Source organism: Papilio machaon, chromosome 15, assembly GCF_912999745.1.
Source record: "Papilio machaon chromosome 15, ilPapMach1.1, whole genome shotgun sequence".
Classification (NCBI taxonomy): domain Eukaryota; kingdom Metazoa; phylum Arthropoda; class Insecta; order Lepidoptera; family Papilionidae; genus Papilio; species Papilio machaon.
The window spans coordinates 2,906,254-2,930,017 of record NC_060000.1 but is presented as its reverse complement, the minus strand read 5'-3'; the positions used below and the strand labels follow the sequence as shown (position 1 = coordinate 2,930,017).

The 23,764-nt window shown below is 35.3% G+C and overlaps 2 protein-coding genes across 2 annotated transcripts; both read right to left on the bottom strand.

The window, feature by feature from the left end:
• Positions 1-741: 741 nt before the first annotated feature.
• Positions 742-19,906, bottom strand: LOC106721022 (mitogen-activated protein kinase kinase kinase 7). The gene is made up of 10 exons (XM_014515852.2): positions 19,656-19,906; positions 19,273-19,572; positions 18,807-18,986; positions 17,972-18,107; positions 17,659-17,759; positions 16,751-17,584; positions 16,311-16,401; positions 2,037-2,215; positions 1,532-1,642; positions 742-1,196 (listed from the first exon to the last, which is right to left on the bottom strand). The coding sequence occupies exons 1-10, from the start codon at positions 19,737-19,739 to the stop codon at positions 1,101-1,103; spliced, it is 2,112 nt and encodes a 703-aa protein (XP_014371338.2). The 5' UTR covers positions 19,740-19,906; the 3' UTR covers positions 742-1,100.
• A 168-nt stretch (positions 19,907-20,074) lies between these two features.
• On the bottom strand, positions 20,075-23,377 carry LOC106720921 (putative ankyrin repeat protein RF_0381). Its single transcript, XM_014515726.2, has 6 exons — positions 23,353-23,377; positions 22,469-22,640; positions 21,930-22,097; positions 21,758-21,846; positions 20,909-21,090; positions 20,075-20,176 (listed from the first exon to the last, which is right to left on the bottom strand). The coding sequence occupies exons 1-6, from the start codon at positions 23,375-23,377 to the stop codon at positions 20,075-20,077; spliced, it is 738 nt and encodes a 245-aa protein (XP_014371212.2).
• Between the last annotated feature and the right edge of the window lie 387 nt (positions 23,378-23,764).

Here is a 23,764-nt window from a genome sequence, read left to right as displayed (position 1 = left end):
TCTATTAAACTTAACATTGTACTTACTTAAAATTGCTAATACTATAATATCTTATATTTATAACAACTATACTGCACATCCGCATCTGAGAAATAAAAACGTCGCTTTGTCTGAGAAAAAAACAATGATTTTTTTTACTTTCGACTGCGGAAACCCAAGACAAAAAAATACAATTGAATTGTTAAACGGAAAATATTAAAAAATTTTGCTTGACAAATTCTTGATTCCACAATAAAAAAAGAGCACTAAAACGTGCTTACTTTTATAAATATAATAAAATGGATAACGAATTAACAATATATTTAAAAATATTTGTTTTTGCTGCTTCAATTTTCAAATATACATTAGATTATAAGACAAATCAAATTGAAAAAAAAAATCCTAAATGGCAGTGACATAAAAAGACACAAAACCCATATTTACAACGACAAAAACAATAATCTTACAATTTCATAAGAAAAATGCACACTAAATGACTGTAACAGAATCGTGCAACTGAATTACCGATGGCTCGACTTGAGATCAATTATAAAAACCCTGGACGATTATGAATAGGAAATGATTTTGATAAATCGATTATGTATAAAAATATCGACAACTATCAACACTACAAGTTGAAAAGGACGGTTATTAAAGCTTTATCAACTATCTACCAGCCAATAGCTTGTCAGAAATAAAGCAAAATAATAAATATAATTCGATAAATTATTAATACACAAAAAAATCACATTACACGCACAAGATCATGTACATTATAATTCAAATATTTATGTAGACGAGTAGTTTACGTCATCCTTAATGCTGGGACGTGTATGGGCTCTTCAAGAGTAAAGTGAAAAGGCACTTACAAATAGCGCGTAACTTCGATTAAATCACCACAAACATAGGATCGTGGTGAAGCGCTTATTTATTCTTTGTAAAAAAAGGTGCCTCGACGAAATAATTCAAAAAATCGATTTGAAAAAATCGATTACGACATAATTCATAATCGTCACGTATGTTTAATCTTTGGAAAGTTTAGAGGCGCCATCTAGCGGCAGAGTTGCACTGTCGGGGCGCCGCGCGGCTGTGGTCCCTGAGGTGACGTCACCCGCGTGACGTCACTCGTGCGGCATGTCCTCCTGTAGTAACCAACTCTCGTTCTCAGCCCGCGCCAATTGCTTCTTTAGGGTACAGTATAATTTAAGTAACGAGTCCTGGAAATAAACAATATTTATATTAGATACATTTGGATGGACTATGTCCTTTCAGAGAAATTTAAATAAAATATAAATTAATCTCATCAGTTATAAAATCGAATAGAAGGTTTGGAATTTTTAAGCTAGTTAAAGTTTAAATTGATAATGAACTAGCAATTGCATTACTACTAATCGCTACTACTACTACTTAATCGCACCTTTCTGTGAGTATGTAATGTACCATTATGAATGGCGCGACCGCTACTGTCATACACAATCGCAGTCTTGCGGCGTATCACTTAATGATAATGGTGTCTTCTAGATCCAAAATAACTAAATGAAGCACGACATACCTTCTCATTTTCAAGTTGTATGACCTCTCTCTTCTGTCGCAGCTCATCCGAGTCCATCTGCTCCTCCAGCTCTGATTTGTGGTTGCTCAGGTACGCCAGTTCTGTCTGCGTCTACAAACAACACATTCAATTATACGATCGGTTCAACAAATGATAGCAAAATTATACTAGGGTTTCATTTCTAGAGATACATGTGAAAGCTAAGAAATTCACCTTTTGTACAGGTTTGATTAAAAAACTAAGCAGGTAATGGTTCATGGTAGGCATGGTTCCGGCGGATTACCTCCGTAAGTGAAAAACTCGGGCGAAACAGAAACCTCTATAAGAGGTTCTCGCTTATTCAGATTCAACTGCATTTTAATACATCTTGTCACAAACATATTGTTATTTCAGTTTAATTAATGTTATCGAGGGATACGACAAATATGTTTTTGAATATTTAGACGGAAGAACCTTACAATACTAACAGAGGATTAGAAGAACAAAAAAGTTACGTTCAACTCACTTTAAGGTATTCCTGTGCTAGTTGCTTGTGCTCCTCGAAGATCCGCTTGGACTCCTCGTTGCTGAGGTCAGGTGAGATGGGACGCAGGTGTGGGTCCAGCATCATGTGCATCGAGTCCAGGTCAGGGTCGGGGGCGGGCTGCGCGGCGCCCTCTGCCGGCGTCGACCCGCTACTGTTACCTATAACAAATGGGAAAATACAAATTAATCTTGAAAATCAAAAGCTTCTCAGACTGTACCTTTGATACGCCTTGAAATAACAAGACTAGATACCTTGTCTAAAATGACAACGCATTCTGTGAAAATTGCCCAGCTGTTAGACTACTGAAGGTAACAATAAAAGGGATAAACATTGGCTTACATACACCTGTAACGCGAAGGGAAAGCACGAGTTTATGTGTGAACCCTTACATAAGAATAAAAGTCATGAAGTTTCATCATGTAAACAAATTATCAAATCAATTTAAAAACGATCACAAAGTTTTGTTGCATTTAGATAAAATGAAATCTATTCTCTTTGTTTTTGTCTTTCTATCCGCGAAGAAGTTTTACTGAAAGTGTGTCAAGAACAGAGCTTGAATGTTATAAGCAGGTATGTATTTATTTAAATAAACGATAACAATTGCAATGTTTGGACAGACTCAAAAGAATTAGTCGCAGTTCCATCACAGGGTTAACTACGTCAAGAGTTAATTTTACTTCGGGTTGGTGATGTCAGACGCTTCACCTAGATTTCTACTTTCAACATACGTTTCCTTTACACGTAAATAGATGGCGGCAGTGTACGCAAGTAAGGCAGGCTGCTTCAGTCAGTCGTGATGCCACAATGTAAATTTCTTAACAATGTATACAATACTCTATAACAATGCTTGATCACATTATAACACAAGTTTAATTAAATAAAATTTGAACAGAATGTTTACGGAAACTAAACGATAGGACTTAATTGGAACACGACTGATGTCGGATGCGGAAGCGCACACAGGACAGGGATGACGCAAACCACAACATAAACGAGGAGCTTGCTTCGCTTGTTCCAGAGGAGATGAAGTCGTGACCAAGTTATCGCGAGGATTGTGAGCACAGGACGGGGGTGGTCGCCCCTAGCAACACTCACTGTAAAATATCCAACTACAGCTGACCGTGTCCCTGATGGTGGTGACGATGCCGGCGGTGTGCGGAGCGAGGGGGACGTGCGGGTCGCGGTGGCGGGGGCGCGCGGGCGGCGCGGGCAGCGGGGGCATGGCGCGTGCGCTCGCGGGCACAGTGTGCAAAGCACTGGCGCTGGCGCGCACGCCGTCGCGCCCGCCCGCTAGAAATAATCAGCGGGAGAGCCGGGAGCGGGCGGTGCAACAAACAAACGGGCGCTATTCCCGGCGCGCTGACTCAGCCGCGTCAGCGCGGGCTAAATGCGGATCCCGCGCGCCGCCCGCCGCCCGTCACCCGCCGCACTGCCGCCCTTCGCGAGGCTCTCCGCGACTGCGCCCGCATCGCCGCCGCTATGTCCCGCCAGCCGCTGGCACCGGGTCGACGACCCGCGCCCACCATCGCATGCATCCACCGACGGTCCCATGACTTAATGAAACGCGCCAATTTCACCACATAGGACGTTCAAAGGGACTATCAAAAGCAAATGCGAAATACAAAGAGAACTCGACGCAACGCAGTATTTCGTAAATTGTCAACGTAAGCGAGACAGACATTAGACTTAACCTTGAACCATAACAATAGAGATGTATTTTAGTCACTTTAATACATTTATATCGGTAGGATAAATAGTAAGGTAGGAACGGTAAACATGTATATGCAACGTATTATATTAGAAGTATAAATAAAACACCTGAGTACAAAAATAGTAGTTGAGATTTGTTATCACGAACATATGGTCGCACAGGCAAGACGCTATGTGGTCGCGTGGCAGTGGACGCCTATGGAATAGGTCGCCGGTCGCCGCCCAGACGACACAATCGTATAGCGGGCGACCCTTCTGCAATGTGCGCATGCGTCTGCACCTCTCAAAGGTGCAGTGTGCAAAAACGACGTTTGTACATCCGACGTAAGTGCTTTGTTAACTCAACATGTGACAAGAGGCGGTGACAACAAGTATACCACAAAACATTTCAGTGTATTTGTACACCATTTAATGTTCCCAGCGCTGTTCAGCTCAATCATCACAACAATGTAATTCATTACACGAATCAAAGTATTATTTTTAATGAAGAACTCTCCATTTGAATAAATGATTACCTTTGTGAATGTGATTATATGGAGTAGTCATTTAAATGGAGAAACAAGCACAAAAGTGGGATAACATTTGCTGAACGCATCAAGATCTCGCTTGAAACATAAGAGTTGTACACTCAACAATATTATTTTAAGCAACAGACACTTGTTTCAATAAATTAAAGATGATATTTTACGATACTTAACTAGTTCATATGCAGATGTCACTGCAGATACATATCGCAGTGACATCTGCCATCACGTTTCCTACTTTGGTTCAAGTACTACTATCACATATTTTTCTTTTCGCTGATGAATATTAAATAATGATTCCTAGATTACCATGAGTTTTCTGTCACAAGTTTAACCACTCAATTTCTTGCTAAAATTGAAGTTTGTTGGATTGAAACATTAACTGCCATAATCTAACTTGTAAGGGCACTAAGGAAACCATAAAACTATGAGTGTGAAACTATGTAACGATAATAAGAAGTAGATTGTAACGATGTGAATAAAAATGGATTATTGATGAAGCAAGCTCCTCATCGCCGGTGTAATTAATCAAACGGCAGCTGACAAGAGTCGGTGGGAGCGCCGACAGATCGCATCAGCGTTCGCTGGAGGATGAGTAATGAAAGCCACATTTTACGACGCAAACTTTGATGAACCATAAAATTTAAACCGGAAAACTGTAAATTTAATGCGTATTTTAATCTTACTCGTGGTATCTAACGCTGAATTAGATTAAAAGTGTTGAAACATTGACCAGAAATACAAACAAAAATATTTGTTACATCTTAGAGCGGCCATCACAACTGTGATGCGGATTTGAAGTCCCAAAGTCAAAGATGCTCTAAAAAGTAAATGGTGTACTAAATCTGAAGATTTTAAGGTTTTTTCAACATCTTTTCCTTGTACAATTTCTTAATACGCGTAATACTTGAGTAGTAAATGTACACGTGAGACGTCGAATTTTTATATGACAGTGATGTTGTTACTAAAGACCATGGGAGACCGCGTGTCGTATATTTGTGTTGCGTGGTTATAAATCAAGAGACGAGTAAAGCTCTCTTTGATCGGTGGCATTAAAATGTTTTCGATTCGGCTTCGGGACGTGGCACAGGCTGCGGCTTGCGTCACATGCCGACACCTCGAGGATTTCTTCTGCAGTCTACTTGACGACTGTCGATATTAACTAGACGATATAAACCACAGCTATAAGGATAAACATTTTAAGATGCTCACTGTGGATAGTTTCAGAGAAACACGGAAAAACTAAAACAGCAATAAAGCGATCAAAGATCGTAATACTAGTGACTTAAAAAATAATCCAACCACTCGGCTACATTTCGTATACTACATCGGATAATATGGTATTCGATTTGTTGTTCACATATAAACGAGCCTATAACTTTGTGAGATTAAACGTTCGCAACAGTGATAATCCACTTTGCGTAATGCGTTCGCGATCGCTCAACAAACAAATTAACGTCAGCGCAAGTATTTTATTCCGACAGGTATAATTGGGTAAGATTGAAATGCCTCTGGTAGTTTGGTGCCAAAAATCTACACAATGTCCTGACACGTTGCTTTGCGTCGCACTCACCGGCTGACAGATGTACTTTTGGTGTTTAAAAAAAATCATGATTCACCAGACTCTTTCATTGGATACGGAAATATCAGTGCGAAATTAATCGTCCTTGGATACGACGTAGATGTGAAAATATAAGGGACAATAATATACGTGCAATAAATCTTTGTGAAAAGTGGAACGGGCGTATAGTTGTTTGATAAAATTATAATTTTGATGTTTTTTTGGAGCAGTGATGACATTTAATGTAAAATTATGGACGAGTTCGTTTCACTTATTCAGATATGTCTTTGTATATGATTTTCCTGCCATCATGAATACAAGAATGTATTAATTTAGGGTTTCAAACGTGACAAATTTAATACTGGTTCTCTCAGAAGGAAGTGCCTTATACAGACATTAATCCTATTCGAGCTGGACAAAATTTAATATCTTTTATCAATTAAATCTTGTCTTCGGAATCTTTTAAAAATGTTACATTTCTTAAAAACAGTAATTGTAAACGGAACGATATTCGTATAAATTCGAATTAATTGTACACCCCTCGTTAAGATAAATTGACATCATGCTATAACCCGTACGTTCATTTATAGTTTTATATTTTGTGTACGTAAAAACATTACAGTTAGTGATAGCATGAGATTTAGTAGGTATTGTAAAGAGGGCAGTTTACAATCCCGTGCCAACTTCTACGGCGAAATCGGAACTGGGGCAGTCGTCGTTAATGTGCTATATTACACATGATCGTAGCCAGATCACATCAAAGAATTGGGAATAGAGGATACGAAGCAGCAGCATTGATCAGGACAGCCGGTGACGTGAGCCGTTTGCTACAGTTACACACAATTTATCGATTAGTCATTAAATTTATGCAGCCCAATTAGCACTGGTGTTTATGTTCGAATCGGAAATAACGCCAAACGAAGGTTGAAAACGTTTAGTTGCTTATAAAATAAAACGTATTCCTTATAGACATCTAGCATAGTAGCATACTTTAGTAGAATAGTATTTATACTTTGCTATTGTTGAACAAATAATTTACTCAACATTACTAGATATGTAAGAAGGTAAACAAACAACGATTTGTTCAACATATTTAAAGTGTTTACTGTTCTATATCTGTATAGGTATATTATTTTATATGAATTAAATCATTGCAAATAGGCCGTAATAGATTTAAACGAAGCAAGCATTTGATAATGGTACCAATATCAATTTCAACACAATTTTCAAGGATTACATGAAATTTTAAAAAATCTTTAGAATTATCACCCTATATTCTCAAACATCTTTGAAATTGAATAAGAATAAGGAGACTACAAAACGATGTTACTGGGGCAAAAAATATGCTAAAATAACCGTATTTGAAGAAGGAATAGCTATAAGGAAAACTATAACTCATTTCATAAAGATTCCAGGAAATGCGTCGGTTCGTATAATTTTATTTGTGTCAGAAATTGTTTGGAGAGAAGTCACCAAAACTATGTGAACTCCACAGTGAATTTAGATATTTGGTACATTTTTATATATTTATAGACGGAATAAGGAAAACTTACGAGATACTTCTTCAAAACTCAGAATAAGATGTGACGTAGTACGCTCTTTATACAATTCATTTTAAATACATATCTTCTTTTCTTCGTACATTTTTGTATATTGGTGTGAATTAATGAAAAAAATTGACTTAATAAGTGAAGGAGCTCCCTCAAAGTAAAGTGATTTATTCGAGTTCAGAATGAAATAATATAAATCTTTATGTTTTGAAATCAACACGAAATATAACAATTTATTTATCTGAAAATAAAAACAAGATATTCTAAGTAACGACTAGTAAAGATTATGGTGAAACAATTAATTGACGGCATAAGAGCAACAGGAAGCAATAGGAAAACTATTGGCTGAGGTATCGTGGTGAAATAGCGGGTGTGAGTCACTTGAGTATTTCTGAGGAGCGCTCCCGACTCCCAACCGTTCTGGTGCTACGTATCGCTTGTTGTTTCTATATATTTTATTTATAATATTACCAACGACGAACCCCGAATTCGCAGGGGTTGTTACGCGTGTCAACTAGAAGTTATGTTAAACTATGATTACTTTATATAAAGGAAACATGGGCATTATTAGAATAAACCAAATAATTATCATCATCTATTTGATAGTTTAAATACTTTGTGATATGAGATTTTTATATATGTTTCTACATTTAGATGTTTAATTTATTTAGGTTTGAATCCAATTTAAGAGGAAGTTAAGAATGTTGAATTACTTATTTAAAAAGCTATCTAAATTCTTCTTTTATCCTAATCAAATCTTTTTTCCTGATATGAAATAAACAGTTTCCAAATATTGTGAATAAAGTTGGTACATTGAACTTTATCGAATTGGGGTGAAACATAAACGTAATACTATTTCATGCCCTGGTATAGGTTTCAAAGCGGGAATACTGCATAACACTTTCGCGCAGGTCCCAGATAGCAAGATAGCATAAGCCGAGGTCATAGAGTAGCGTAACGATTTCGCGTAAACGTAAGCGGGAGTTCGGCCACGGCCGGGGCGAGCGACGGTGACGCAGGCGCGAGCCCCGACCTACTTATGTCGTCAAAAAAAATCAGCAGATGTTTAACTTCGAGGCGGGATATATCGAGACGTGTGTTGTTCTGAATAGAAATAAACTTGTCACGTATTTTGATTATATGTAGAGCGGCCGGTTAGTCATGTGGCGATGCCGATGCCAACGGCCCGCGCTGCGCACCACCATCAAAGCTATAAAGGCAATCGTATTCCAGACTGAATCACGCTAAGCGCCGTCTGCAAAATGTCTCACCGATACTCATTTATGCCGCGAATTCTGCGCTCGCGCCTCGACGTAGCGCCATCTTTGTTTACAGCCTAATGTCATCTTTATTGTTGTTTTTATTTTGCTACGCATTCTATGACCGAGACAAGATGAGGCTGTTTACTATGCGAATTCATCTGCTGCAATGTTAGGACAAATTAATTAGACAATCGATTCAATAAGGATTTAATTTATTCCTCAAGTTGCACGTCATAAAATCCAAATTGACTTTTCATGGTGTTATGTAAATCCAAAAATGTAACATGTAAGTTTGAGGTTATTTATATACTCTCTGAACAAGCTTTATATACTTGCAAAATATAATTCAAAAGGTACAAAAAGACGGCATTATTGTCATTTTATTTTGCATCCATAATATATAATATTTTGTCAATAATTGTACATTAATTGCATTTCAGCATAAAGCGTTTCTGAAGACCGTATCGCTTCAACATTATAAAAGTGATGATGAATACAGTACTTTATAATTTGAATACATGTTCATAAGCTTGCAAGTGGTTTAAATATAAAGGGATGACGCGGTAGGCAGCTCTTACGTGCGTGTTATTGGGACGCGTAAACAAACTTCTCATCAAAAGAGGGTATAGTACGCTTTGAGAACCGTACAGTACAACAAAAGATTAACATTGGGAATAAATTAAGAGCGCTCGTTATTTTGGACAGCGGCCGAGCATTAAGTGTTGCCATACAAAGTACCGCCAAATAGCCTGAGGCCATATATGATACAGCCTAATTAGATTCATTAAAGACTAAATAAAAACGATTACACTCATGTACACTTAATCCGGTGTCGGCAACGATTAGTATCCACCCCATTGGGTATCCCTTTTTCAGGGCTAGTTGGACTCGAATTATTTAAGCCTACATACATATTAATTTTTTGAAGTCTTTGAACTTTTACCCTTAAACTTGAATAGTTTTCACTATTATTCAGTCAGCCAAATATTTAGTTATTTCAGTGACACTAACAGTCCAAACTAGATAAGCGAGAAACGTCTATAAGCGAGTCATTGTCCGATCTCGACGGACGACATCCATAATGGTGAAACTAGGATAAGAGTTAAAACTCTGTAAGCGAAAAAATTATGCGGTCTCTTGAACCCTTGCTTATCCCGGTACGGCAGAACTTATTTTAGTGTAGTTAAATAGCCGTTACATTATCTATTAGAAGTACAGCGTGCGTGTACAATCTCATCATAAAATAATTAGCAGTGATTCACCGCTGCGCCGAAAGCGTCACTCGCCACTCGCGGTTAGCGAGAGCTTTTGGCATAGCGTTTTGACAGCCGATTATTTTCAATGTCCACGATCTTTGCCGACGAATATTAATTCTGCCGCGCGATCAAGATGCCGGCTGTTCATCATACGTGCCGTGATTGATTACAATCAAGGTGAATTATATGAACTGTGATCGTATTTGCTAAACGTGGCGTATATATTTACCTTATCTAATTTTTTGTGTTATCATGACGTAATCACGCTTCTAAGAAGGTTTCTTTTGTAAAAGAATTACTTGTATGGCAGGTAAAGTTACTCATAATAATGTATCTGTTATGATTTATATCTTACTTAAATATTCATGACTGCTAATATTATTTTGAATTTATGAAATACATTTAGTTGTTTAAAAATATACTTAATTGTATAAAATTAATATTATTACAAAATATTAGATTTAAAGTTTACTTCTAAAATAGAGTTTTGGGACTTTTACAATTAAATTAAAAACATTTCTTTAAATCTATATACTAGCTATAAAATAATATAATAAATTTGATTCCATACCAGTAGCAGGTATTCCAAAATTAATTTTTTAAAGAAATTTCTATTTCACAATTTTTACGTAATATTTAAAAAAGAAATCTGTCATTTACTGAAATTGAACACTATAAAAAACATAAATATTATTTTCTAAGATTTAATTATCAAATACTACAATTTATTACATTATTGAGTGTCATCTCATACTTTCATATCATGCAATCATACAATCAAATTTGACCACTTACTCATGAAAACGTCAAGCAACACTTCAAACTTGTAACAACTAGGTTTCACTCTTATCGAAACTTTTACCGAACAGTCTTTTTGTGGCATTTCACTGAACTAGCACATTTGTATCCAAATGTTTCTGACACATTAGTAGAGGTTTAATACGCGAACGAGCGAAGACGCGGTCGTGGTAGGAGACGCATTCGTATGCACCGATGCGACAGTGCCGCGAGACTGTTCGTCGTCGCCGGGCCCGTCCTATGTATCCCGATAACCTCAAATTAGATTAATTGTATCGAGCTGATTCATACGCGCACCCGATGCCCAGGGTTGCCAGGAGCGAACGAAAAAAGACGGGACAAGGTGAGGGGGCGAGTTGGTGAAGCTCAATATATGAAACTAGTCTATTTTTTCATATTAAGAATAATTGAAAAATAAAGTAGACAACATCGAAACAATATCAATAAGTAGGTACGTGAAGTAACATATCGTAGAACATAAATTTTCTTTATAAATATACGTTAAACATTTGACTGACATCTCATCTCTCTTTCTCATCAATATTGAAACATGTTCGATAATCTGTGAAACAGGTACTATATAAATAATAAAAATTGTTGTTCACTTACAATCAGTTTCTTTTTCAGACTTATTTGCGTTATGTATTTTGCTGCAACTTTTGCGGTGAAAACCATTTTTTTATAAAATAAAGTAATATATTGTAATAAGAAGTTTTTTTCTATATCTACAGTCTATTTTCATTATATAGAATGAATGATCGTGAATCTCGTTTAAAAAATGTACGGGTCTTCCATTAGTGGCAGCACACGGTAAAAGCTATCTATATTTTAAACAAACGACAGTTTATTTTGTTGTACCGAAGGCCATAAATAATATTCCATTTTATTAAGCTACAAGAATTCTGTATGTTTGTTTGTTAACAAGCAAGACAGTCCAATAAAACGTAGTACATTTGGCGACCCTGTTGACACGGGACAAATACGTCGTATTAATATAACAAAAGGGGATTATAGACAGAGACAAGTGGTGTTTTCGTCTTCGTACGATGCATACGGTGCAGTATAGTAGCGATGCGTCAATGTACTGGGGTAACGCATCTAAAAATAAAATTAATTTTTATTGTAATCTTATTTGTGCCAGTGTTTTGTGCAGTGTTGATGCGTATCTTATGAAATATATGCGTGTCTTACATGTTGTCTAACATTTTAGTTTTTTAACTCTACGTACAAACAATTCGCTGTATATAAAACACTAAAATATATTGTCATTTTATATTTCTTTCTAAAAAACCTAAAAACAATAAGTTTTTTAAAAGATTTTTCTGTAATAATCTAAGGTTAAACAAACTGTATTTTTATTGAGATAAGAAAACCTTATTTAAAAGTATAAAAATGTTTGAACCGGAATGGTTCACAATTCGCTTCAATTCTACATAATCAGAGGGAATACGAGGATTACGAGTTTATTACGTTTGTTTTATATTATATAAGTAAGATTGCAACTTTCAGTTGTAAAATTGTCTGTTTTTTATTCTGATGTAAAAAAATATATATAAAAATGTAAAACGAGTCTTTTTACTTTTACTAGAGAAAAGAAACGTGGACTTTTTTGTCTAACTAAAACAAGTACCTACAAATGTATCTTATTAGCATTGGTAGTAGACATAAACACACAATTTATTTGTTTATTTAGAGAACGCGGTATGTTCGGCTTCTATCGAAATATTACTGTTTATATTCTATAGCACAATGTTTTTGCATGTGTAGTAGACATAGCATGGTGTCTCTTACGTCAATTACAGTCGCAATATTAGATTTTTTTATGGTAGATGAAAGCGAGATTGAAAGGGGAGATAATGTTATTAGTTTAGGCAAAAGGCAATCCTGAGTCGATGTACATGTTCAATAGTAAATGACTATAGACTTCAAATATCAGAACAAATTCCTAAATATTTAGTTTTTTCTTCTTCTTATGTATGATGAATAACCAACTAACCATTGGTTTCTGAAACTAAAAATCCCAGCATGAAACATACTGTTATCAGTTTTGTCAAAAATAATGAGGGTGAAGATATCTTTTATACAGGGATTTTGGTCCCAGAAACCATAAGATAGCTAGATCTTTTTATGAGATCAAGACTACTTTTCTGAACAAAAAATCCATGGAGTTTTTTTTACTAAAATAAGACTAGTGACTTAAATTCGCCAGCTCCATGTAAACAGGAATACGTCTCTTCGACTTCCGGGATTTTGAAAAAAATACACTAAGATTTCTTTGAAGTTTTCAACGTCTAATCGGTTACGTAAGCGTCAACACAAGCCGAAAAAAATGATTTAATCTCACTGTCCGAAACCCAAGTACGTCTTTATTGGTTTAAGGTAGACAGAGCTAGTCAAATAAATAATTTATGACTAGGAAAATTATGGAACCATTGCCAAATAAATCTCTAAAATATTATACGTTAATTCACATAAAACCGTGTTACGACCGTTCCTGTGGTGACGATCATAAAAAATCAACAGCCGCGAATAGACGTTCACTTCCTCAACAGATATGAAACGGGTTAGCTAGAATAAAACAAGGAACCGTCGATGTCGGGTGGAGGCAACCCCGTTCACGATCTAACAATACTTCGGCCGTTGCGAGTCGGTCGTTGGTCCCATACTCGCTTCCTAGAAGGTAAGCGGACACAGTCTAAAATAGTCCCGGGCCTCTTCCGAGAACGTTGAGTCACTCCGGGACCGTCCCGCGCCGCATCTGGACCGAGCACACAATCTCCGCCATGTATTATACACGGCGAATTTATAAATGCACCTATAAACGTACAGCGCGCACGCTTCCTTCTAATACGGACGTACGCGGCGTGTTTATCTTTCAATCACGTGCCCGCACCGACGTCGTTTGGACAAAGCGTAAGCCTTTTTTATCTACACGAGCATTACAAACATTGAGTCTCTATGGAAGCGAGACTAAGAAAATTACATAATCCGTTAACGCATTTCAATTTCATTCAATAAAAAGAACATAAGAGATTTCGTAGCTAAAATACAGAAATTACTGACAGTTGTTATTGTTGTTTGTACGTCTTTAAGGTACTGACGAAAGTAAACGTATATAACCTCTATATTTAGAGATATTTCTCCATCTATACAATTAATAAAATTTGAGTGTCTGCATGTAATATCGAAAAAACATAATATTTCGCAAAAACGATAATCTCCAGAAAAGCTGGAACGATTATGACAAGACTGTTATTGGAAGGTAGCTTATGTGTGCGGGAGTAACATAATTTAATTCCTAGCTGACGAAGTCGCGGGCAACCGCTAGTCTATTTTTAAAGCAGTGCGGGTAAAAGAAATAGATAATTTCATGATATTTCTTATTGCGTAGTTCTTGTATATTCAACTATGCAAATTATCCGTTACATTGTCTTACCTAATCTTCATAATAATAAGATAAATTTTGATAAAATAATATATTCATAATAAATTAACAAATTCTACATAAAAATCTAATTATTGCCCGACAAGTGTAAGTTCTATGTAGTTATCTAGTCTGGTATAGCAATGGCTTTTCATTTTCAACCTAACTTTACTTTAATTAAAAAAAATGTATTTTTTTACACAATAAGTCACTGGACATCTTTTAAATTCCAACATGAATTTGATTCAACATGCGCAAATATGGAGACTTACAATCGCACAAAACTTATTCATTTAATAAGACAATAAATATCTCATTATGACTATCTTAATAAAAACAACGCCATCTATCTATAATAAATAATAACGGCATAATAATTTATACATAAATAATTATTTACGTAAGATTCTAATGGTAAATTTAACTTAAAACATTATAAATAACCACATCAGAGAAACCATTAAGATACGTGCGGTGAGTAAGCATTGATATTTGAGTGCGAGGAAAAGTGATGTCAAATGTCAGAACAACATCGCCCGTTCCGCGAACTCCTGTACCATATTAATGGGTCCACTCTAACACAAAAGCGAATTAATGTTCACCAATTAGCGGCGTCGTATTTAATTATGATGTTACAAGTGAAATTAGTTTATATTTATAGTGGTAAGATTTTAAATGATTTATTCGCACTGGCAACACCTCAATTACTACAAACTATCACCAGGCAGAAAATTTGCACAATCATGAGTTTCAATAATTGATTGAAGCCAAACTACATTTAATGAATTGAGAATAGAAACCGAATCCAAATAATTTTATGGCTGTACTTTTATGGCTTTTTTTTAACCAAAAACAATCATCAAAATTTTCTAACATGGGTTAATTAAATTAAGGGAAAATCATAAAACCTAAATTTGATTTAAAATAAGCGCGTAAACTTTCGTTCAAAACTCATCTCCGTCTTAAAAATCGATAGCAAAAGAAAAATTATTATATGCACTTAAGATTTTATTCTTATGAAAATATGAATATGATAAATCATATGAAAATTTCAAGTACCTTTTGTCATTCTTAAAAAAACTATTAGAAGTAATCGTCTCTATTCTATTTTCTGTTCGTATAACCTTTATTATTTTATTATGAAACACTATTAATAAAGCTGAGTCAGTGGACGCGTATGTCCTGGCAAAGGATCATGCTATTTCCGTGCACCTATTCATACATTGATGATGCATTGCTATAACTTTAAATATATCTCGGTTATCGAGAATCAGATATTGGGATTTTGAGTATATTTATATTGAGTTCGTACATAACTCAAACCATGTGAAGTTTCGCAGAATACGTTTTATTCGGAAAATATTGTAAAAAGATGTTGTAGAATTGAAAATTGGTTAGTAGCTTCGATTTTCTCATGCAATTTCTAAATAAAGCTGTTTAGAGTAAACTTTTGGGCTTTTAATATTATAGATTTGGTGCATTATTCTGAGTCAATTGATAAAGGATTTTTACAGTTAATGTAGGATAAGAGCATAGATAAACTATGAAAGCAAATTAACGGCAATGCATAGCAAAGCTGTCAAAGTACAACTTACTTTACTACTTATTTTATAGTGTATTACTTACTGGCGGTTGCCCGCGACTTCGTCAATGTACATTCAAAAAAATGTAACCTAAGTTACTATATTCCAGTAAAAGTTCAGAAAAAATCGGTTATAATCGGGTATAAATCGGTTAAAATTTTAAAAGTGGGATTGAAACATGCCTTGTTAAATTTAATAAAATTTCTTGGCCACTATTAATATTATCATAAAATATTGAATTAATTGTATTTAAATAAAAAAAATCAATAAACTACTAATGTCTTCTTATAAAGATGTCTGAAATAATTTATTAAAAACAAATTTTGCGGTACTTACGAAGTCTGACAGCCTGAGATTAACGTGATTCATGTACAATTAAATTAAACATAAAGGCCAACATACAACAATAAAAAAAGAAAGAAAAAAAAAATCATTACAAAAATACTGCAAGTGGCCACTTGCTCGTTTGTCACCTTATAATATAAAAAAAAAGAAACAAAAATAAGATTGAATTTATGACCGTGCTAAATTAAAGGTTTATTTAAAAATATTTGCGGTGCTATTAAATTAGTATGAAACACTCACCCACTGGGATAAATTTATCAAATCCCGCCATGTTCTTGACTTCCACGTAACCGTCAAAATCAAGCGGCAAGTCGTTCAGCTCCCACGCATTCTGAAACATTTGTAAAGAGGTCATGAAAAAATTTACACAGCACAATATTCTATCAGTCGTCAATGTTATGTAATGTCTTATGTTCATTATATACTTATAGCTGTCGCCCGCGACTCCGTCCGCGCGCAGTAAAAAAAAAAGAACTAAATGGGGGGGGGGGGGGGGTAATGAAAAGTACATTTTGGCCGATTCTCAGACCTACTGAATATGCTCACAAAATTTCATCAATATCGGTCAAGCCGTTTCGGAGGAGTATGGCAACGAAAACTGTGACACGAGAATTTTATATATTAAGATTGATATTGCTCACAATCTGCCATTAACCACTATCCTCATAGAAAATACTTACCGGGTCAACTTCAATCTGCAATGGAGTCTGATAACGAGCGTCCAACTTTTGTTGTGCATTTCCATTGAACTCTCTAGGTGTGACTGGGCTGTTGGCAGCGCTTAATCTATCACAGTAATTTTGATTATAATCTTCCTTCCTTGACGAGTTTGTATTACTCATCACAGACGGGCTTCGAACTGATGATTTCTCACTCTCTCTATTCCAATATTGCTCTATATCTATATGCCTTGGGTTCATATTGCCAATGTTATAATTAACGATCGGAGACAGTCTTCTAGGTGATGAACTCTCACTAAATATAGCCGGACTGCGAACTATACGTAGAGTATCTTGAGGTGTGCTACCTTCACTAGGCATATAAGTCTTCTCTGATGATACCGGAGAACTCGATGTACGGTTTATAGTGACCGGTGATCTACCAGCTTCAACATATGCTTCGGGCTTTTTAAATTGTTGCGGGATCCTAACTGGTCCTATTCTATTCTGGGTCTCTAAATCATTATTATGCATGACTGCTGTTCTCGGTTGAGCCTCAGATGCCATAAGGTTTTGTAGTTTATTGACTTGAGTTTCAACGAGACTTCGAGGTCTGGGTGACAGTTCAGGTCTGCCTGTGTATATGATTGGATTTGACGTCGTTTCGTCTATATAATTCAGAGAATTGTGCGCTTGAGTTACATTATCAGGGTCAGTTCCGATGCTGTCATGTGTATCATACATCATAAAATCTTCATCTGAATACTCAGCATCATCGTCCTCACAGTCATTGTAATCGATTGGTATATCAGCACCGGGGAAGAAAGCGCAAAGCGCTGTCATAATTTCCACCACCTATAAAAGTAAAATATTATGCTTTGTCTGTGGTATTAATATATTTATCTAATTAAATGTTTTTTTTTGCTTACTTTCGCCATACTTGGTCTTTCTGCTGGCACTTTATCCCAGCATTGTGTCATTAGTTGTTCTATTGGCTCAGGACAACCTTCTATGAGATTCGGCCTTTGTCCTGAAATATACAAAAATATAGAATTATTTTTAAGTCACATTTTAAGCTGATTATTTCTTCTCTTTTGGTACAAAATGAAGTTAAAGTGTATAAAAGCTCATTAAAGACAAACATAAAATAATAAAACTAGTTTATCTACATATTATCTACATAAAAAAATTACATTAACATTATTTAATAATTATTTTTATTTAAAGCCTTTTGGAATTAACCTGTATGAACTGCCCACATTATCCTGAATGCTGATCCACCTTCCTCAAAGGGCTTCCTCCTGGACAGCACCTCCCAAAGAATAATTCCCCATGAAAATACATCACATTTTTCTGTATATGACGATCCTTCAAACACCTGCAAACATAATGTTGAAAATATTTAAACCTATAAAGTTAAATTAGTCAGCCGCTACCAATAGCCATCTGAGAAAAGTTATTTTAGAATATTAAAATTCTATTTAATGGAGTATAGTCTTCTTTCAAATGGTAAAAGATTAATAAGGAGCTGAGATAAGTCGCAATCTCTTTTTGACGCATGTAAGTTGTTCAGTAAATATGTGAATTGGAGATATAATTACTTTGATTTAGAATAGTTCACCGTTTATAGTGATTTTACACACTAAACACATCCCAAAAGGTTGTGAAAACAATGTAACATACCTATACAGTTATCAAACTTGTATTCATATAGACCCACAAGGATATTGAACCCAGTGGGCATAAGTCAAACTAAATTATCATAGCTCACAGACGCGGGTGGCGTTGGTGGGTACAAATGTAAAAATGTATCACAAGATCTTTGTTGTACTAAAGCTGTCTTTTTGTTTTTTTTTTGTTATTTCCTATGTATAAGTAGGTTTTACTTATTTTCTGACAGAAGTAACCGCAATAGCAGCACCTCGCTCACTGGGTCAGATGTCCTTGTTTGACTTTACATCTTGGGATTTTTTTCAACAAGAATGATAAGGGTGGGAATACTGTTACTATACCGATGATGCCACAACTGTGGACATTCATTGTAACCATAGCAACAGAATTATGATGAATAACTTACCTCAGGTGCCATCCATGCTGCACTTCCCTTGTTGTTTGTCATGTATGTAGCTTTATCAGCTGCCGTGCCAAAATCACATATTTTAAGTCTTTGGCCACCTCCGACTAATAATAAATTTGGTGGTTTCAAATCTCTGTGTATTAATGGTTTGGGTTTCATAGCATGTAAGTATGCAACACCCTGAAAAAAGTTGTGATTTACATTAAAAGTTTAATAAATTTACCAATTATAATGTATCCCATTCCAAATGAACAATTAATTTTTACAAGAAAAATTAAATTTCATATTCAATATCCATTGCACAGCAAATTGTGAATGAATATGTTTTATATTCAACTTGTTGAGTCTTTACAAGTTGCCCAGGTAAATTAGAAATGGGTGGTGTTCGTGATTTGCCAGTGGCATATGCAATGTTTACAATATTTAGACTTTCATTTGTAACAAGGGATATAAAGAGATGTGTTACCTCAGCACACTGTAGGGCCCAGCTCATAGCATGTGCGGCTGTGTATTTAGGCTTAGGTCTGTTGTGGAGCACATTGTATAACGAACCTCCTTCTGCATATTCCATTACAAGACAGACATGAGCACCTTTAGTACAAGCTCCATACAGTCGCACAATATTTGGATGTGATACACGCGACAATTGCCGGACTTCTATCGCAAATTCACGCTTCTCTGCTTCCGAATTGATATGTTTCACAGCGACATACGTATTCCGCCATAAGCCTTTCCATACCACACCAAAAGCGCCTTTACCTACAACCTGCCCACACAATTTTAGTTATCACACACAGTCACTGAAAAACAGACGATAAATCTCACCCTAAGTCCGCTTGCATTGCTTACCGATAATTCCTGAATTTCACTGTAATCTATTTCCTCAACAAATGTCTGGTGGACGACAGGGGAGTCTTGCACACTGGAAGCCATCGGTAGACTTAAAATCACATTATCAAAATGACTAGCTTAGTAAGATAATTGTTGCTAATTTATATTTTGCTATAACTCTTAAGAAAGAGGTAAAAATAGTTGGTCAAATGAATTTTCCCATTATTGTTTGACAAGAAATAGCAACTGCGACAGGGCCGCCATCTTTGAAATCGTAGAACAAATATCATTTCACGTTTCGCGGGTAACAAGTGTTGTACTAGTAAATATTCATTTTCATATCTTAAATTCATTAATATTTATTATACTATTTAAAAGCTTTGAAATTGAAAATGGGAATAGTTTTCTTTTAATATTTTTTAAATTATTTACGAAAGTTATGTTATTGGTGGTAACACCATAGATTTCTGGAACAGTAATTTTTTCTCCAATGTTTCGTTTTGCCAGTGTATAACAAGTGGTAAGCTTAGATTACCCAACTGAAATCAATTAACTGCCTAGGCATACTTGGCAAAATACATTTTATAGGTCAGTATCGTCAGCAGCAGCGTCTGTCATCGCTTGAATTACCACTCATTGCAACGCGTGGGTCGTATGAACCTATTGAATATACCTATTTCTATTCTATAAAAAATTCTTCATTAAGTTCATTATTCATTTAACAAATATTTATATTTTACATCATCCTATGGTAATGCTTGACGCGACTGGTCTCAAATCATTATTTTAGGAGTTAAATTTAAGCGTAATATTGTGCATTGTAAATACTGATCACTATAGAAGTCAGTGATTGTAACCGTATTCTTTATTTATTGTCGATTATTATAATTATTATTCGGTGTACTTTGTGACAAATTATATAATGCCCGATGACTGCCGACATAAGGATTATAGCAATGGTGTAAGCCACAATACCAATATTTGTGGCCATGAAAGGAATCTCTTTGCAGGAATCCTTTTTTAAATGTGCAGATTCGTTGCAGAGCCAAGTCCAATGTCTTTTTTTTCATAATAAAAGAGCTAATAAGTATAACACAATCGGTATACTATAATTTATTAAAAAAAAAGCATGTTGTATAACTGTTAAGGGTAGGGTTGTAATAAAATTAGATTCTTAACGGTTAATAAAATTTGCTTAAAAATGTATAAGCATTTTTACACTTGAAGGATAATGCGACATCTATAGGTGTTTGGTTCCTATGGTTTATTACAAACAAATCTGCTCCAAGGTTAATGAGGATCTGTATAAGGGGACAGTTGTCGCTCATTGCGGCGAAGTGCAGAGCTTGTCGGCCACCTGGAGCTTCTGGGTCGTTAATAAGCGCGCCTTTGTCTATCAGAAGTGCAAGTATCTTCGTTTCTTCGTCAGTTGGTGTACACATCATGACAAATTCTGAGGAATTTAAATGAGAAAAAAAAAACGAATCGCGCAAAGTTTTAAAACTAATTTGATCGTGGAAAAGATTTTTTTTTATTTCAGAGATAATATCAAAACAAATACTATTTTCAACCAATATAATAGCGCAGCGATAAATGCCCTGAGAGGTACAAATTTTGAATAATCATTACTTTACCACACATTACTTTTGTTCTAATCGAAGACTACAATTGCTAGAGTACTGAGAAATCTATGTAGCTTTTTAGCTTATTTAATAGATATATTTGTAGATACTGTTATCTAACTGATTTGATTAAGAAATACTGTTATATAATGTATTAGTAGTTTTCTAAACTTCGACTAAACTGCTCGTACAATGTAGAATATGAGTTGGAAACAATCAGACGGTCTTCAGACGCTTTTGTCTCATCAGCACAATGTATAAATTCGGTCCCAGCAGCGATGACTAACCTGCCGGGCCGAGTGGGCTGGTGGCTAGTCGTGTTGCTATAACGGATCGCCTTTGCCATTTAATATAAATGGCACAGCTGACTCACATGTTTTGTACCCCTTCCAATTTTTATTCTGAACTTCAATCGACAATTGTTGTATCAATCGAAAAATCGAGTATTGTTGTTCGATGGATGTGCAGCGCGTTTGTCATAAATACATATTGACTTACGGAGGAAAAGTCCCGTGTCCATTGGCTTTAGTCGAGGTATTATTTTAGCACCATGATCAAAAAGAAGATGGGCCACTTCCAAAGACGGCCTGCAACAAGATACTTATAAAAGTAAAATTTGTGCCATATGCATTTAGTGTGAATAGTTTTTATAATTATAAGAGATATTTACCTTCTCATAAGCGAAAGCGACAGTGGCGTCATTCCGAGATTATCCTTAACATTAGTCTTGACGCCTGCATTGAGGAGTAGTACGATCGTATCCATGCTGTCAGCGCACACTGCCAAATGGAGAGCATTTCTCCCTAGATGGTCCATTTGCTGTATATCCACACCTTGTCTACCATAGTAACAAACACCATATTTAACATCACGTAGGTAATAGACTGGATATAACCGACTCTATATATAGTAGGATGCCTGAGGCGGAGAACCGCGTACTTTGGAAAGTATTGGGAAAGGCCTATGCCCAGTAGTGGACAGATAAAGGTTGATGATGATGATAATTATGATTTGAAGTTTCCGTTTTTATTTAGAGCACTATTGAACTTTCACACTATGTTATTACAATTAACAATAGTTACTTATTAACTTTTTGTTAGACTATTAAAAAAACTAATAAACTAAGTGACGTTTAGGCGCAAGTATGATCATATGAAGGCTAGTAAAGTGGTAGATATCATGCTTTATTTACTCATTAACAATGATCACCTGATAAGGATTTCAAGCATCTTGTAGTTGCCGATTTCCGCAGCAATAAGAAATTCCTTATCCTCATGTATGAGCGCTACGGCTCTTTTCACCTGAGCATTATGATAGTCATGTCTATTAGATGAAACGCTCACGTTTTGAGAATCGGAATATTCCGATGAAGTCGATGTTCCTGTCAAAATAAAAAATCTAAAAAATCTATTTCAATATATTTGAGAGTAGGAACACTCTGATAGTGGATTCGATAAGGTATTAAAGCTGTTTAGTGCTCCTTTTATTGGCTTAGAGCTAAGAAGTAGAGAAAGAAATGGCTGCTGTATGAAGAAATAACATGTGTTTCGTTTAAAAAGGAATTAAGAAATTAAGCACCGAGTTGTGTTGAATTGAACTATTTCGTTAAATTTAAAAAAAAAAATAAACTTTTAGAAAATTAAGATTTTATATAATAACTACATAGAAAACAAGCATACGTAATAAACCAAATAATTTATTTTTATTACATTGATTGCAAAGCAAACTTAAAAACGTGGACAGAAATTTCTAAACAGAAAACTGTATTAAAGAAAAGTAGGCTGGTCATTTGCCACTTATGTACCTAAATGTTCCCGCAAGGAATTAAGATACATAATTAAATCGTCTGTGTCGATCGATCAAGTTGTGAGTGGATGGCGTTGCTTTTCATAATATTGCTAACACATTTATTATAAACGACCACCTGGTATTGACCAGTTTGTAAACTTCCTTGGTTTTTCATTAAATCAACAATATGTTGGGGTAAAATTCGTTCCGAAAAGATTAAATATAGACCAGATTGGCACAGATCTTTTCCTAGACGTAATATGAACATTTTAAAATATTTAAGGAACCAAATAAACGACTCGTACTTTGCCCGTATCGGAACCAAAACATCTTCGACGTTTTCTATAGAGTCTACACACTCGCTATCTATTTCTTCTAACCTTCTACTGCTTACTCTACTCGTACTAAGGTTCTCTTTCTTCATATCAACTTAAAATATTACGTTGATTTCTTAAATTAAACCGTTATAACGAAAAGGAATGACGTTCCTATAAGTTTATAAGATCACTGACATTGAAAGTTAAAATTAAACATTTTATTTTTCTTATGAATGAATTATGAATTCGACACATTAGAATAAGGAGTTTTATATTTAAAGTTATAAACATGTTTAATCAAATATCTTTATTTATTATGTTGTGGAATTACCTGTCTTAGGGTCCTTCAAAAAGCGAGCGTACCTCTTTCTGAAATGCCGGTAACGTATATAAATATGGT

Coding starts and splice junctions, on each gene's coding strand:
- LOC106721022 (XM_014515852.2), bottom strand. CDS start 19,739: ATGGCTTCCAGTGTGCAAGACTCCCCTGTCGTCCACCAGACATTTGTT. Junction 18,987..19,272: donor GGGCCCTACAGTGTGCTGAG/GTAACACATCTC, acceptor AACTTTTTTCAG/GGTGTTGCATACTTACATGC. Junction 16,402..16,750: donor TGCAGATTGAAGTTGACCCG/GTAAGTATTTTC, acceptor CAAATGTTTCAG/AATGCGTGGGAGCTGAACGA.
- LOC106720921 (XM_014515726.2), bottom strand. CDS start 23,377: ATGTTTTGGTTCCGATACGGGCAAA. Junction 22,641..23,352: donor TTGGTTCCGATACGGGCAAA/GTACGAGTCGTT, acceptor TTATTTTGACAG/GAACATCGACTTCATCGGAA. Junction 22,098..22,468: donor ATGCTTGAAATCCTTATCAG/GTGATCATTGTT, acceptor TTACTATGGTAG/ACAAGGTGTGGATATACAGC.